This window comes from Leptodactylus fuscus, chromosome 11, assembly GCF_031893055.1.
Source record: "Leptodactylus fuscus isolate aLepFus1 chromosome 11, aLepFus1.hap2, whole genome shotgun sequence".
Classification (NCBI taxonomy): domain Eukaryota; kingdom Metazoa; phylum Chordata; class Amphibia; order Anura; family Leptodactylidae; genus Leptodactylus; species Leptodactylus fuscus.
The window spans coordinates 75,949,483-75,967,103 of record NC_134275.1 but is presented as its reverse complement, the minus strand read 5'-3'; the positions used below and the strand labels follow the sequence as shown (position 1 = coordinate 75,967,103).

The following is a 17,621-nucleotide window of genomic DNA, read 5'->3' as shown; positions in this document are numbered from 1 at the left end:
GATTCTCTACTGTTACTGTCTGATTCCCTACTACTACTGTCTGATTCCTACTACTACTGTCTGATTCCCTACTACTACTGTCTGATTCTCTAGTACCACTGTCTGATTCCCTACTACTACTGTCTGATTCCTACTACTACTGTCTGATTCCCTACTACTACTGTCTGATTCTCTACTGTTACTGTCTGATTCCCTACTACTACTGTCTGATTCCTACTACTACTGTCTGATTCTCTACTGTTACTGTCTGATTCCCTACTACCACTGTCTGATTCCTACTACTACTGTCGAATTCTCTACTACTACTGTCTGATTCTCTACTACTACTGTCTGATTCTCTACTACTACTGTCTGATTCTCTACTACTACTGTCTGATTTTCTACTACTACTGTCTGATTCTCTACTGTTACTGTCTGATTCCCTACTACTACTGTCGAATTCTCTACTACTACTGTCTGATTCTCTACTACTACTGTCTGATTCTCTACTACCACTGTCTGATTCCTACTACTACTGTCTGATTCTCTACTACTACTACTGTCTGATTCCCTACTACTACTGTCTGATTCTCTACTACTACTGTCTGATTCCCTACTACTACTGTCTGATTTTCTACTGAGGGTGCATTGACACTACGGATACGGTGACTGATTCTGAACGTAAAATCATGTTCAGAATCAGCGTGTATAAAGAAGTTCCCATTCATTTCTATGGGAGCCGGCATACGAGCACTGCCCATAGAAATGAATGGGCTGCTTTTTACTCTATGAGTGCTCCCATTGAAGTGAATGGGAAGCCCTCACGTGTACGGCTCACTGTTTGAAGGGGCCCGACGCTCGGCTCAGTCCAAGCCGTACACGTAGCACTCCCCATTCACTTCAATGGGAGCGCTCATAGAGTAAAAAGCTGCCCATTCATTTCTATGGGCAGCGCTCATATGCCGGCTCCCATAAAAATGAATGGGAACTGCTTTCTACGCGCTGATTCTGAACGTGATTTTACGTTCAGAATCAGTCACCGTATCCGTAGTGTGAATGCACCCTAATACTGTTTGATTCTCTACTACTACTACTGTTCAATTATCTACTACTACAGTCTAATTATCTACTAATACTGTCTGATTCCCTACTAATACTGTCTGATTCCCTACTACTACTGTCTGATTCCCTACTACTACTGTCTGATTCCCTACTACTACTGTCTGATTCCCTACTACTACTGTCTGATTCCCTACTACTACTGTCTGATTCTCTAGTACCACTGTCTGATTCCCTACTACTACTGTCTGATTCCCTACTACTACTGTCTGATTCCTACTACTACTGTCTGATTCCCTACTACTACTGTCTGATTCCTACTACTACTGTCTGATTCTCTACTGTTACTGTCTGATTCCCTACTACTACTGTCTGATTCCTACTACTACTGTCTGATTCTCTACTGTTACTGTCTGATTCCCTACTACTACTGTCTGATTCCTACTACTACTGTCTGATTCTCTACTGTTACTGTCTGATTCCCTACTACTACTGTCTGATTCCTACTACTACTGTCTGATTCCCTACTACTACTGTCTGATTCTCTAGTACCACTGTCTGATTCCCTACTACTACTGTCTGATTCCTACTACTACTGTCTGATTCCCTACTACTACTGTCTGATTCTCTACTGTTACTGTCTGATTCCCTACTACTACTGTCTGATTCCTACTACTACTGTCTGATTCTCTACTGTTACTGTCTGATTCCCTACTACCACTGTCTGATTCCTACTACTACTGTCGAATTCTCTACTACTACTGTCTGATTCTCTACTACTACTGTCTGATTCTCTACTACTACTGTCTGATTCTCTACTACTACTGTCTGATTTTCTACTACTACTGTCTGATTCTCTACTGTTACTGTCTGATTCCCTACTACTACTGTCGAATTCTCTACTACTACTGTCTGATTCTCTACTACTACTGTCTGATTCTCTACTACCACTGTCTGATTCCTACTACTACTGTCTGATTCTCTACTACTACTACTGTCTGATTCCCTACTACTACTGTCTGATTCTCTACTACTACTGTCTGATTCCCTACTACTACTGTCTGATTTTCTACTGAGGGTGCATTCACACTACGGATACGGTGACTGATTCTGAACGTAAAATCATGTTCAGAATCAGCGTGTATAAAGAAGTTCCCATTCATTTCTATGGGAGCCGGCATACGAGCACTGCCCATAGAAATGAATGGGCTGCTTTTTACTCTATGAGTGCTCCCATTGAAGTGAATGGGAAGCCCTCACGTGTACGGCTCACTGTTTGAAGGGGCCCGACGCTCGGCTCAGTCCAAGCCGTACACGTAGCACTCCCCATTCACTTCAATGGGAGCGCTCATAGAGTAAAAAGCTGCCCATTCATTTCTATGGGCAGCGCTCATATGCCGGCTCCCATAAAAATGAATGGGAACTGCTTTCTACGCGCTGATTCTGAACGTGATTTTACGTTCAGAATCAGTCACCGTATCCGTAGTGTGAATGCACCCTAATACTGTTTGATTCTCTACTACTACTACTGTTCAATTATCTACTACTACAGTCTAATTATCTACTAATACTGTCTAATTATCTACTAATACTGTCTGATTACTACTATCCGATTATTTACTACTACTGTCTGATGATTATGTTTCTCCATTTGCTTACAATAATGAAGATGTCACACTGTGATGAAGAGAAATTTTGTTTGACATTGAGCATAAGTCTAAATAAACTGCTTTGATTGCTAGCGTCCAATTTTTGAATAATTCTGGATGGAGGCATCTTCAACCACTAGGTGGTGCAACGTAATTAACCTTATTATGTTCCAGCACTGGGTCTATGTGAACGCCCTCTTTATGTTCTACTTCTTTGTTTTTCCAGGTTTTACTTTCACTTTTCAGTTTGCCAGTAACTGCTGAGGATTATCTCTAGGTCCCTTCTCTATTGGATTAGACGCCATCATCGACCCATCACAGCTCAGCCTCTCCACAACTGTTCCTTGGTGTTACATTGTATCTAGTTTTGTGCTTCATCCTGTTATTATATCAGACATGTAATGGAGGAGATGTATGGCCTCATCCTGATACTTCTGACTGTGCCTGCAGGGTATTGTGGTGAGTGATTGGGGAGAAGCCTGTTATATTATGATATGCTATATACAGATGAGTGGGACTGGAGGTCGGTCTTCACTATAGTGCACATAGCTTGCCACACACTGTGTCCCTCTATCAATCCTTTGATTGTTGGAAGGTATGTCTAAGGATCATGTTTACCCAGAAAACATAATTGTTGTGGCAGTGTCATCACTAGTCAGGTCTCGTGTAACCAGTCAATGACGTCAAAATGGAGGAATAACAGAGATCACCAAAAAAAATGTGGCGCTCAGAAAAATTCTCAATGGTGGGTGGGTCTAGGCATTTATTTATAGGGTTACAACAGGGTATAACTTCACAATACCAGAGTACCGTTGGTTATCACAATTCCAGATCCTTATTCTATATGCTTACAATTTAATCCACACTTTACATAGCTCGTAATGGCTTGTTTAATTACTATCCCAGATGTGCTCTGCTTCTTGTTCTAACATAAAGCTTCACACTTCATATTGGCAAGCATCCGTCACACCTCCTAGTGGTTTATGCTACGTCATGATCCTTTCCAATCGCCATCTTCAGCCTAGTTATTGCACATTTAGAAATTTCAAGCACAATATTAATCCTTACTTATTAACTCAGCTCATAGGTAAGGGGGATTCACAATCATGTATACAAATGTTACGTTGTGACATAAGAATGAAAAGTGTGACTGCCGAAACTCTCCTGTATGTTTATCAGTCCTTATACAGGGTTGGTCATTGACCACCTACCGCACATTTTTCAAGGAAGAGGGAACGATTGTCCTACTTTATGTATTGCCAAAACTGTACTGTCTTTCTCTTCCTCTTCTTGTTTCTGTCTGTCCATCCAGCTCACCCAGGACCAAGCCTGTAATATAGGACTATAGAAATCCCTGCTATTAATGACAACAAAATATTATAGAGCAGTCTATGTGATAAGTAACAGTCTCTATGTCTCTCTATCAGACAGTCACTCTCTGCGCTATTATTACACGGGGGTCACAGCTCCAGGATACGGGCTGCCGGAGTTCTCCATTGTTGGATATGTGGATGATCAGCAGACTGAGTTATACAGTAGTGACATCAGAAGAACTGTCCCTGTGGCTTGGTGGGTGAAGAAGAATGCGAAACCTGAGCACTGGGAAAGAGAGACCCAGCTTGATAAAGCAAATGAGGCTTTATTCAGACATGAAGTGAAGATAGTGATGGCCCGGCTCAACCACACGGGAGGTGAGAGACAAGGGGGAGGGAATTCAGTAGCCCCCCTCGCACACAGTATTAAATGCTCCACAGTATCCTCCCTCCCCACACAGTATTAAATGCTCCACAGTAGCCCCCCTCGCACACAGTATTAAATGCTCTACAGTATCCTCCCTCGCACACAGTATTAAATGCTCTATAGTATCCTCCCTCGCACACAGTATTAAATGCTCCACAGTATCCTCCCTCCTCACACAGTATTAAATACTCCACAGTATCCTCCCTCCCCACACAGTATTAAATGCTCTACAGTATCCTCCCTCCCCACACAGTATTAAATGCTCCACAGTAGCCCCCTCGCACACAGTATTAAATGCTCCACATTATCTTCCCTCGCACACAGTATTAAATGCTCCACAGTATCCTCCCTTGCACACAGTATTAAATGCTCCACAGTATCCCCCCCTCGCACACAGTATTAAATGCTCCACAGTATCCCCCCCTCCCCACACAGTATAAAGTGCTCTACAGTATCATTCCTCCCCACACAGTATTAAATGCTCTACAGTATCTCCCCTCACACACAGTATTAAATGCTCCACAGTATCCTCCCTCCCCACACAGTATTAAATGCTCCACAGTATCCTCACTCCCCACACAGTATTAAATGTTCCACAGTAGCCCCCTCCCCACACAGTATTAAATGCTCCACAGTAGCCCCCTCCCCACACAGTATTAAATGCTCTACAGTATCCTCCCTCGCACACAGTTTTAAATGCTCCACAGTATCCTCCCTCCCCACACAGTATTAAATGCTCTACAGCAGGGGTCCTCAAACTTTTTAAACAGTGGGCCGGAGGCAGAGCAGGTTGCACAGACATCGGGAGCGGTGCCCTCCAATAGGTAAAGTGAAGTGCGCTCCATGGCCTGGCCCGAGCTCCCCAGGAGCTTCATTATAAATGCAAGCCTGCCGGCGTTGTCGGCGGGGCCAGACAGAAGTGCTTGGTGGGCCGCATGTGGCCCTAGGACTGCAGTTTGAGGACCCCTGCTCTACAGTATCCTCTCTCCCCACACAGTATTAAATGCTCCACAGTATCCTCCCTCGCACACAGTATTAAATGCTCCACAGTATCCTCCCTCCCCACACAGTATTAAATGCTCTACAGTATCCTCCCTCCCCACACAGTATTAAATGCTCCACAGTATCCTCCCTTGCACACAGTATTAAATGCTCCACAGTATCCTCCCTCCCCACACAGTATTAAATGCTCTACAGTATCCTCCCTCCCCACACAGTATTAAATGCTCCACAGTATCCTCCCTCGCACACAGTATTAAATGCTCCACAGTATCCTCCCTCCCCACACAGTATTAAATGCTCTACAGTATCCTCCCCACACAGTATTAAATGCTCCACAGTATCCTCCCTCCGCACACAGTATTAAATGCTCCACAGTATCCTCCCTCCCCACACACTATTAAATGCTCCAAAGTAACCCCCCACATGTATAGTTATCAGTTCTGTTTAGTTAGTGGCTCAATAAACCGATTTGCTGCACATTTTGTGTCCATGTCTTGACCGTTTGGGTCCGCACCACTGCTTCTACCAAGCTAACTTCCCCACAAAATATATATACTTTCTGTAACATGTTTCTGTCTTGTGTGCAGGTTTCCATATTGTACAGGTGATGCATAGCTGTGAACTGCGAGATGACGGCAGCACCGTAGTGTACGAGCACTTCAGATATGATGGCAGAGAGTACATGTACTTAGATATACAGACCGCGACATTTATTCCCACCATGGCCGAGGCTCAGATCACCACACAGAAATGGAACAGAGCAGATATAAGAAGGGGGGAGAGATACAAGAATTATCTGGAGAACAAATGTATTGAGGTGCTGAAGAGATACATTGAGTATGGAAGAGAAGATCTGGAGCGGAGAGGTGACGTCACTGTCCATTATATTTACCAAATCTTAACTTTTGTAAAATCCACACAGGGTTGACAACTATTCATGGCCAGTCTGAAAAATTAGGAGATTTTCTCATTTATATTAGTCCTACTAATATTATAAAGGTAAATGTTTGTGAGTTTGTGGGTTTGTGTGTTTGGATGTTTGGATATTCGGATGTTTGTTCCTCAATCACAGCCAAAATGGATTTTGGTGAAATTTCACACACACCTACATATTTCCCAGGAAGGAAGGATAGGCTACTTTAAAAGTGGGTCACTCACCCCAAATCGCCACCGTCACCCTCCAAACACCCCTCCGAGCTCGGCTATAGAAGCTGGCATTCTGCCAGCGCTGGTCTGTCCACGCTCCTCCTATTGGTGCATGGCAGGCTGCGGGCGGGCTATAGAGCCAGGGCTGCGGCACCATAGGTTGGGGGCTGACTGTGGGTGTGCCAATTCACCAGGGACACAGTGAGGAAGATGGTGGCCACCCACAGGGTCCCGGAGCCGCAGCTATGCCAGGCTGCCTAGACACATCGCGGAGGAGGCTGCTGCACCCCACACTACACATACAGGTCAGTGCAGTGGGGGGAGGGGGGGTGTCCGGTGGGGAGAGGGTGTCCTGGACGGGGAGAGGGGGGGCCCGGGGGTAGGGGGTGTCCCCCGGTCGGTGTCCCCAGGTCCCCAGCTTCAGTTTCCCCCCCCCTACAGCGGCTCCCGTGTAGTAACACTCACTTTGGTCTCCTCCGCTCCTGTGTGTGCTGGCTGACTGCATACACTTCACGCCCGGCTGCCTCCCTGTCCTGTATGAAGCACAGCAAGCTCTGGCCTCAGCAACCAGACGCCGGAACTTGCTCTGCTTCATACAGGACACACACTGCTACATAATCGACACAGCCAGTTGCACGAGAAGTCTATGCAGTCAGCCAGCACACACACGAGCAGAAGAGAGAGACAAAGGTGAGTGCTACTACACGGGGGTTGCTGCAGGCGGGGGGGGGGGGGAGGGGGCATGAAGCTGGGGGCAGAGATGAGGGGACATGAGACTGGGGGGCAGAGATGGGGGGGAAACTGGGGGTAGACATGAGGGGCCATGAAGCTGGGGGCAGAGATGGGGGGACATGACACTGGGGGGAAGAGATGGGGGGAGAGAAACTGGGGGTACAGATGGGGGGGCATGAGGCTGGGGGCAGAGATGGGGGGACATGACACTAGGGGGCAGACATGGGGGGGAAACTGGAGGCAGAGAAGGTGGGGGAGCATGAAGCTGGGGGAAGAGATGGGGGGACATGAGACTGGGGGGCACAGATGGGGGGAAGAAACTGGAGGCAGAGATGGGGGGGCATGAAGCTGGGGACAGAATTGGGGGGACATGAGACTGGGGGCGAGAGATGGGGGGAAGAAACTGGGGGCAGAGATGGGGGGCATGAAGCTGGGGGCAGAGATGGGGGGACATCAGACTGGGGGGCAGAGATGGGGGGGAGAAACTGTGAGTAGAGATGGGGGGCAAGAAACTGGGGGCAGATGAAGTGAACTGGGGGAAGAGAAGGGGGGACATGAAGCTAGGGGCAGAGATGGGGGGGAAGAAACTGGGAGCAGAGATGGGGGAGACAAGATGGGGGGAGCATGAAGCTAGGGGCAGAGATGGGGGGACAAGATACTGGGGGCACCGATAGGGGGACAAGAAATATAAGCGGTTTGGCACCACCGCCAACCCGCAGACGAAGTCGCGAGTAACTGCTAGTATTTACCTATAGACGTATATCGGTTTGTGCATGACCTTCAATCTCTATACGTACATTTGTATTATCAAGGTTTTTCGGATGAGGTATGGAGGCCATAGCACCCTTTTAGTGTCATGAAGTGGCATATACACCATAGAATATGCCCATAAGACTGATGTGGGATCCAATAAGTGGGATGAGAGGGTTAAACCTATCAAAGGGAGTAGTGGCATAATTAAAGTCTTGTGGGCCCCGATGCAAACTATTCTCTGGGGCCCCCTACCCCCTCCCTACAGAAAATACTTGATAGTGATGATCACGGGGCCCAGTGGCATAAGTACGAATGGCGGAGCCCCGTGGCGAACTTTTGACATGGCTCCCCCCCCCCCCCTACCAACACCGACGCCAAAGTCCTCAACCGACCCTCTCCTCCACATTCCTGCGCGCTCTATTATGTCCCATAGTGGCCCCTGCACACAGTATTATGTCCCATAGTGGTCCCTGCACACAGTATTATGTCCCATAGTGACCCCTGCACACAGTATTATACCCCATAGTGGCCCCTGCACACAGTATTATACCCCATAGTGGCCCCTGCACACAGTATTATATCCCATAGTGGCCCCTCCATACAGTATTATGTCCCATAGTGGCCCCTGCACACAGTATTATACCCCATAGTGGCCCCTCCATACAGAATTATGTCCCATAGTGGTCCCTGCACACAGTATTATGTCCCATAGTGGTCCCTGCACACAGTATTATGTCCCATAGTGGCCCCTGCACACAGTATTATGTCCCATAGTGGCCCCTGCACACAGTATTATGTCCCATAGTGGCCCCTGCACACAGTATTATGTCCCATAGTGACCCCTGCACACAGTATTATGCCCCATAGTGGCCCCTGCACACAGTATTATGCCCCATAGTGGTCCCTGCACACATTATTATGCCCCATAGTGGTCCCTGCACACAGTATTTTGTCCCATAGTGGCCCCTGCACACGGTATTATGTCCCATAGTGGCTCCTGCACACAGTATTATGTTCCATAGTGGCCCCTGCACACAGTATAATGTCCCATAGTGGCCCCTGCACACAGTATTATGTCCCATAGTGGTCCCTGCACACAGTATTATGTCCCATAGTGGCCCCTGCACACAGTATTATGTCCCATAGTGGCCCCTGCACACAGTATTATGTCCCATAGTGACCCCTGCACACAGTATTATGCCCCATAGTGGCCCCTGCACACAGTATTATGCCCCATAGTGGTCCCTGCACACAGTATTATTTCCCATAGTGGCCCCTGCACACAGTATTATGTCCCATAGTGGCCCCTGCACACAGTATTATGTCCCATAGTGGCCCCTGCACACAGTATTATGTCCCATAGTGGTCCCTGCACACAGTATTATGCCCCATAGTGGTCCCTGCACACAGTATTATGCCCCATAGTGGTCCCTGCACACAGTATTATGTCCCATAGTGGCCCCTGCACACAGTATTATGTCCCATAGTGGCCCCTGCACACAGTATTATGTCTCATAGTGGTCCCTGCACACAGTATTATGTCCCATAGTGACTGCACACAGTATTATGCCCCATAGTGGCCCCTGCACACAGTATTATGTCTCATAGTGGTCCCTGCACACAGTATTATGTCCCATAGAGGGCCCTGCACACAGTATTATGCCCCATAGTGGCCCCTGCACACAGTATTATGTCCCATAGTGGCCCCTGCACACAGTATTATGTCCCATAGTGGCCCCGCACACAGTATTATGTCCCATAGTGGCCCCTGCACACAGTATTATGTCCCATAGTGGCCCCTGCACACAGTATTATGTCCCATAGTGGCCCCTGCACACAGTATTATGTCCATAGGGGCCCCTGCACACAGTATTATGTCCCATAGTGGCCCCTGCACACAGTATTATGTCCCATAGTGGTCCTGCACACAGTATTATCTCCCATAGTGGCCCCTGCACACAGTATTATGTCCCATAGTGGCCCCTGCACACAGTATTATGTCCCATAGTGGCCCCTGCACACAGTATTATGTCCCATAGTGGCCCCTGCACACAGTATTATGCCCCATAGTGGCCCCTGCACACATTATTATCCCCATAGTGGCCCCTGCACACAGTATTATCCCCATAGTGGCCCCTGCACACAGTATTATGTCCCATAGTGGCCCCTGCACACAGTATTATGTCCCATAGTGGCCCCTGCATACAGTATTATGTCCCATAGTGGCCCCTGCACACAGTATTATGTCCCATTGTGGCCCCTGCACACAGTATTATGTCCCATAGTGGCCCCTGTACACAGTATTATGTCCCATAGTGGCCCCTGCACACAATATTATGTCCCATAGTGGCCCCTGCACACAGTATTATGTCCCATAGAGGCCCCTGCACAAAATATTATGTCCCACTAGCAGTTACCCGCGACTTCGTCTACGGGTTGGCTGTGGCGGTGAACTACTTATATTTCTTGTTCCCCCATCTCTGCCCTCAGTTTGTTGTCCCCTCCTACCCGCAACTTCCTTCACAGCCCCCCTGACCCTGGCGCGAACCACCAGCAGTGCGGCCCGTGGCCTCCCACGTCCCTTTCCTTGCTGCTGCGCCTCGGCCCCCCCTATTCCCGCTACCTGCGTCCCTGGCACCGCCCTTACCCACCACCCGCTCCCCCGGCCCCCTGCCCCCATATAGAGATTACAGTGACCTCCTACATCTCCCCCTTCCCCCAGCACCAGCCACCCGTGACTCCGGTGACCGTAAACCCCCCCTCTCCCTTCCACTTGTGCAATCTAGCCCCCCTCCCTCTTTGCACCCTCGGCCCTGTGGTACAATTTTCCCCCCAGGAGAACCCCTCCCTAACAACTACCACCTCCCTCCTCATTACACACCACCTGTTGTAACCCCCCGCCTCCGCTAAGCAACCTGCCGATCAGTGTCCCCACAACACTTACCATGATGATGCCGGGGAGCTGTGTGTGTCGCGGCTGCAGCTTCAGCAGTCATGCGTGGTGTTACCCGAGGCGTCCGTGTTCCCAGCCGCAGAGTACGGGGGTTACATGCGGCTGGCCGCTTTCGGCCGGGTTCCGCTGCTGTATGGCAGCAATGTGTGGCGGCCGGCATATGAGCGGCGTATGGAACCATGCGGCCAGCCGCCATGTTCGTGATGCTGTGTGAAGAGAGTGGAGTAGTCTGGTGGGCGGAGCCGTGGAACCTCCCAGTGATGGGGTCGGTAAAGATGGCTGAGCCGGAGAGTGAAACAGGTCGGCTCCTGCAGGATGGTGAAGGTGAGTGTGAAAGTGCTGAACTATATGTGAATGTGATAGTGTGTGGTTAGGGGCTAGGTTGTAGAGAGGAATGTGAAGTTTAGGGGCTTGCTATGGGCCGAAGTGTGTGATTTTGCAGAGATGGTGATGTGAGTTGGATGTTTGTGTGGGTTGTGGGAAAAACGTATGTGCGTTATTGTGACGAAAAGTAGCCTATTGCGCAATCCAGTGTATTAGCTATGTTTGTGGAAAATTTGAGCCAAATCGGTGGAGCGGTTTTTCGGTGATTGAGGAACAAACATCCGAACATCCAAACATCCAAACACACAAACTCACAAACTTTCACATTTATAATATTAATAGGATAGTGGCCCCTGCACACAGTCTTTTCAGCCCCCAGAGTATAATAATCAGAGACCCAGGGGAATAAAAACATAAAAAACTACTGTTACTTTCCTGTCCCCCGACATTTACATTGTCGGCCTCCGCTTTCGTCCTTCTTCTTCAATGACGTCGGACGTCACATGACCCGGGACGCAGGCCGGGGTCATGGGACGTCAGAGACATCACACAACTAGGCCTGAAAGCCTGCGCAGATCGTGGAGAGGTAAATAACACTGTTTTTTATGTTTCTTACCTCTCCTGGGCCTCCGATCATTATACTCGGGGGTCTGCAGTCGTCAGTGGTGTCGGCCATCTTCAATGACGTCCGGGCGTCATATGACCCGGGACTCATGCCCAGGTCATGTGATGTCAGGGACGTCACACAGCTAGGCTTGAAGCGTGTCTGGAGTGCAGAGAGGTAAGTAACACTGTTTATTATATTCCCTTACCTCCACCAGGCCTCCGATCATTATACTCGGGGGTCTGAAGAGACCCCCAAGTATAATAATAGTGTTTGTGGGGCCTGCGGCGTCACTTACCGATCCTGGCCCCTGCCTGGATCGGTAAGTACATAGGGCCCATTACCGGCTGGAGTAACTCCAGTCGGTAACGGCCTATTAAAAAAACAAAAAAAAACACATCGGTAGCGGCTGTCACCAGGCCCCTAATGTCCGGGGCCCTGTGGCAGCTGCCTCTGCTGCTATGGCGGTAGTTACGCCACTGACAGGGCCCTACGCAGTATGATATGCTTCACAGAGGCCCCACATAGTAATATATGCCCCACAATGGCCCCTACACAGCATTATATGCTCAACAGTGGTCCTCACACAGTATGATATGCTCCTTATAGTGACTCCACACACAGTATTATATGCTCCACAGTGACCCCCCACACAGTATTATATGCTCCACAGTGACCCCCCACACAGTATTATATGCTCCACAGTGTCCCCACACAGTATTATATGCTTCACAGTGTCCTCACACAGTATTATATGCTCCACAGTGTCCCCCACACAGTATTATATGTTCCACAGTGGGCCACCACACACAGTATGATATGCTCCCACAATGGGCTCCACACAGTATTATATGCTCCACAGTGACCCCCCACACAGTATTATATGCTCCACAGTGGCCTCACACAGTATTATATGCTCCACAGTGTCCCCCACACAGTATTATATGCTCCACAGTGGCCTCACACAGTATTATATGCTCCACAGTGACCCCCCCACACAGTATTATATGCTCCACAGTGACCCCCCCCCCACACACAGTATTATATGCTCCACAGTGACCCACACACAGTATTATATGTTCCACAGTGGGCCCCCACACACAGTATGATATGCTCCCACAATGGGCTCCACCCAGTATTATATGCTCCCAACAGCCCCACCCCACTGCGCTTCGGTGCTATTATACTCTTGGCTCTCCCAAGTCCCCAGATTATAATAATCTAAGACCCAGGGAAGATGATTAAAAATAAAGAAAACTTATACTTACCTTAACTCACCTTTCCTGGGCATCCTCACTCTGTCCTTCCGTCTTCAGCGCCTTCGGCCCTCTTCAGACGTCACTGTTTAGGCCTGTGATTGGGCCTCAGCGGTCACGTGGGACGCACAGACGTCATTACGCCGACATGCCCCATTTGACAGCTAGGGCCTAATCACATGACGGAAGAGCTCCAGGGAGGACACTGAGCCTAGTAGAGGTGAGTATATGTATTTATTATTTTAAGTCTCCTCCCCTGAGCTGGTATAACAGTATGTATAGCAGTCAGGGAACCAGGTGTTCCCCAAATGCTATCATAAGGGTCCGGGGCACGGCCATCTCTGGCTGGCCACGGGCCCCATACCCCGCCAGGCCCGGTTGTGGTCGTAGCGCTGAAAGGGAGTCTGTCAGCAGAACCCAACATATCAAATCAGCTATTCCATATGTTAGGGTCCCCTGAATAAAACAGTGATCTCCCCTTTAAACTAGTTCCTTCACTGCCAAGATATAATTGTTTTTGTCTATACACAAATGAGCTTTTTGGAGCAAGGAGAGCATTGCTGCTTTTCTCTTTGCAACAATGACAACACCTTTGGCAGATTTCGTGCGGTCTGAGACCCAGCAACCCCATTGATCTGTTCTCAGCATTTGATATACAGAGAATGGAGCAGGAAGCAGACAGCTCTTGTTCTGGGTATGTTACCCTCAATGATAATCTAGAAAAGAATAGATCTGATCATTATGTATCATCTTCTGTTTCCTATTTAGTTCGGCCAGGGGTGAAGGTCACAGGTCGGGAATCAGGAGAGGTCACAAAGCTTCACTGTCTGGTGTACGGATTTCACCCCCGAGCTGTGGATGTGAAGTGGATGAAGAATGGGATAGATGACATTCCATCATATGAGACCACACATGTCCTGCCCAATCCTGACGGCACCTATCAGGTCCGGGTCACTGTGGAAGTGATACCCATAGAGGGCGACACTTACTCCTGTTATGTGGATCACAGCAGCCTGGAGGAGCCTCTTCTCGTGAAATGGGGTAAGTGTGATCAGTAATGGAGTGAGTGTGATCAGTAATGGGGGGAGTGTGATCACTAATGGGGGGAGTGTGATCAGTACTGGGGTGAGTGTGATCAGTACTGGGGTGAGTGTGATCAGTAATGGGGGGAGTGTGATCAGTACTGGGGTGAGTGTGATCAGTACTGGGGTGAGTGTGATCAGTAATGGGGTGAGTGTGAATTATTAGAGGCCCTACGGGTCCTGAACCCAGGGGTCTGATCACTAATGCAATGCATTACAATGCTAATTATTATTTTTTCTATTTCACTTTCCTTTTCCTCTCATTTTTGGTGGAACAACTTACTAGGCACAAGTGACTTAAACTCGTACATGGAGACCTTCAGACTTGACTAACAATTTATTGGGAATGGTGCCAAGGACCTGGTGATGGCCAGTTTTGGTGTTTGCCAGTTTTCTGCTATAATTAATAATATTATATTAATAATTATAATATATTATATATTATAATTAATAATAATAATATATTAACCCCTTCCCGCCGATGGCATTTTTTGATTTTCGTTTTTCGTTTTTGACTCCCCTCCTTCTAAACCCCATAACTTTTTTATTTCTCCGCTCCCAGAGTCATATGAGGTCTTAATTTTTGCGGGACAAATTGTTCTTCATGATGCTACCATTAATTATCTATATAATGTACTGGGAAGCAGGAAAAAAATTCAGAATGGGGTGGATTTGAAGAAAAAATGCACTTCTGCGACTTTTTTACGGGCTTTGGTTTTACGGCGTTCACTGTGCAGCCAAACTGACATGTCCCCTATATTCTGTGTTTTGGTACGGTTCCAGGGATACCAAATTTATATGGTTTTATTTACATTTTGACCCCTAAAAAAATTCCAAAACTGTTAAAAAAATTTTTTTCTAAAAGTCGCCATATTCCGACGGCCGTAACTTTTTTATACGTAAGTGTACGGGGATGCATAGGGCGTCTTTTTTTGCGGGACCGGGTGTACTTTTTAGTTCTACCATTTTCGGGAAATGTTATTGCTTTGATCACTTTTTATTCAAATTTTTATCAGAATCAAAACAGTGAAAAAACGGCGGTTTGGCACTTTCGACTATTTTTCCCACTACGGCGTTTACCAAACAGGAAAAATATTTTTATAGATTTGTAGAGCGGGCGATTTCGGACGCGGGGATACCTAACATGTATATGTTTCACAGTTTTTAACTACTTTTATATGTGTTCTAGGGAAAGGGGGGTGATTTGAACTTTTAATTCTTTTTATTTTTTTTTATATTTTTTTTTAACTTTTTTTTAAAAAAATTTTTTGCATTTATTAGACCCCCTAGGGGTGTTGAACCCCAGGGGGTCTGATCACTAATGCAATGCATTACAATGCTAATGCATTGCAATGCATTGCAAAAAAGCATCCTTTCTTTTGCAGGCTGCATAGACCAGCCTGCAAAAGAGAGAATTTGCAGACAAGCCTGGGAGCCTTGTACAGGCTCCCGGCTGTCATGGCAACATGACGTCGGCCCTGGAGCATGCTCCAGGAGCCGGCGATCCCGGCCAAAATGGCGGCGCCCATGCGCCGCCGGGAAAATGGCGCCTCCGGAGCCTTTGACCGCGGCGCCGGAGGGGTTAATGCCTCCAATCGGTCCGGGGCTTAAAGCAGTAGACACCCGGTGGCTATGGCGGCCGCCTGGCTCCCGGGCGGTCGCCATAGTTACAGACCCGACATGCGCCGTACTATTACGGCGCATGTCGGGAAGGGGTTAATAATTAATACTGATAAATTTGTTGGATCTTGAAGACCTGGCCCTTTCCAGGATACATCCCACCCACTATTTTTATTGTTTACAAAATTAGTGCGTTGTTACCTGGTATAAAGTTGCAAATGTTTGTGTAAAAGGGACCATTTGCAAAAACCTGATGCTTTTCAACTGGCATAGATTCAATGATAAATTACCCCCAATGTGTTACCATGTATGAATTATGTATTATATATCACTTTTTATTTTCTCTCTCTGTGTATTCATCTTCTCACTTTTTTAATCTCTTAGAACAAAAGCAGATCTCCTTCCGTCCTGTGATCATCAGCGTGGCGGCCATCATTGTTCTTGTTCTTGCAGCTGCCGGAATCATCAAATACAAAAGTGTCAGGAATGAACAAACTGCATAGAGACATCTGATGAAAATTCCCGAGCCTACAGCCACCACTAGGATACATTAACCCCTTAGGAACACAGCCTTGTTTGGTCCTTAAAGTAGTTGTCAGGAAATTGAAGCAACCTATGTGGCATCCAATGGTGGTGTAGAATTTTTTAAAAAGCACACTCTCCAAGAAACCTATCTATCAAACATAGTGTATAACACTGTCAGGGCTCCTAGGACTATATATATATATATATATATCTATAATACATAGTGTATGACACTGTCAGGACTCCTAGGACTATATATCTATAATACATAGTGTATGACACTGTCAGGACTCCTAGGACTATATATATCTATAATACGTATGATACTGTCAGGGCTCCTAGGACTATATATATATATATATATCTATAATACATAGTGTATGACACTGTCAGGGCTCCTAGGACTATATATCTATAATACATAGTGTATGACACTGTCAGGACTCCTAGGACTATATATATATCCCAAGAAAAACTCTCTCCACATCCAAAATGGCAATATCTGGCTCAACTACTTCAGAGATCTCTACAAAAACATCCCAGAAGAAGACCTAACCCCAGAACAGCAACCGATAATCACCAAACTGAGGGACATGGAGAAAGTCATCAAAGATTTCCAGAACCCTCTGGACTCGCCAATCACCATAAAAGATATACAGGAAAGAATTGCCCTGCTGAAAGGCAAAAAGGCCAATGGCCCTGACGGCATCCTACCAGAGATGATCAAATACAGCCCTCCAGCAATACACGCGGCACTGGCAAAGCTATTCACCCTCGTGCTCAATGCTGGACACTTCCCTGAAGACTGGAACAAAGGCCTCATAACTCCCATCTACAAGAATGGGGACCAATACGACCCCAACAACTACAGAGGGATCTGCGTCAGCAGCACGCTGGGGAAATTGTTCAACAGCATCATCAATAACAGAATCCTCACCTTCCTCACACAACACGGGGTCCTCAGCAAGAGCCAAGCAGGGTTCATGCTAAACCACCGCACCACAGACCATATCTACACCCTGCACAGCCTCATCAAGACGCACGTCCACAACACCAGAAGAGGCAAGATATTCGCCTGCTTCGTAGACTTTAAGAAGGCGTTCGACTCAGTATGGCACCCAGGCCTACTACTAAAACTCCTAGAGAGTGTAATAGGAGGAAGAACGTACGACGTCATCAAGAGCTCCTACACCGGAA

The 17,621-nt window shown here is 47.4% G+C and overlaps 2 protein-coding genes and 1 pseudogene across 2 annotated transcripts in view; 2 read left to right on the top strand and 1 right to left on the bottom strand.

The window, feature by feature from the left end:
• Window positions 1–2,951, top strand: part of LOC142185504 (zinc-alpha-2-glycoprotein-like) — a 35,018-nt pseudogene extending 32,067 nt beyond the window's left edge.
• The window catches only part of MGAT1 (alpha-1,3-mannosyl-glycoprotein 2-beta-N-acetylglucosaminyltransferase), a 360,722-nt gene that overhangs the window by 110,668 nt on the left and 232,433 nt on the right, over window positions 1–17,621 (bottom strand). The gene's annotated exons all lie outside the window — the stretch shown is intronic.
• LOC142185082 (class I histocompatibility antigen, F10 alpha chain-like) lies at window positions 2,945–16,613 on the top strand. Its single transcript, XM_075260331.1, has 5 exons — window positions 2,945–3,146; window positions 4,115–4,378; window positions 6,017–6,295; window positions 13,966–14,238; window positions 16,284–16,613. Exons 1-5 carry the CDS (start codon window positions 3,089–3,091, stop codon window positions 16,400–16,402), a joined length of 993 nt encoding a protein of 330 aa, XP_075116432.1. The 5' UTR covers window positions 2,945–3,088; the 3' UTR covers window positions 16,403–16,613.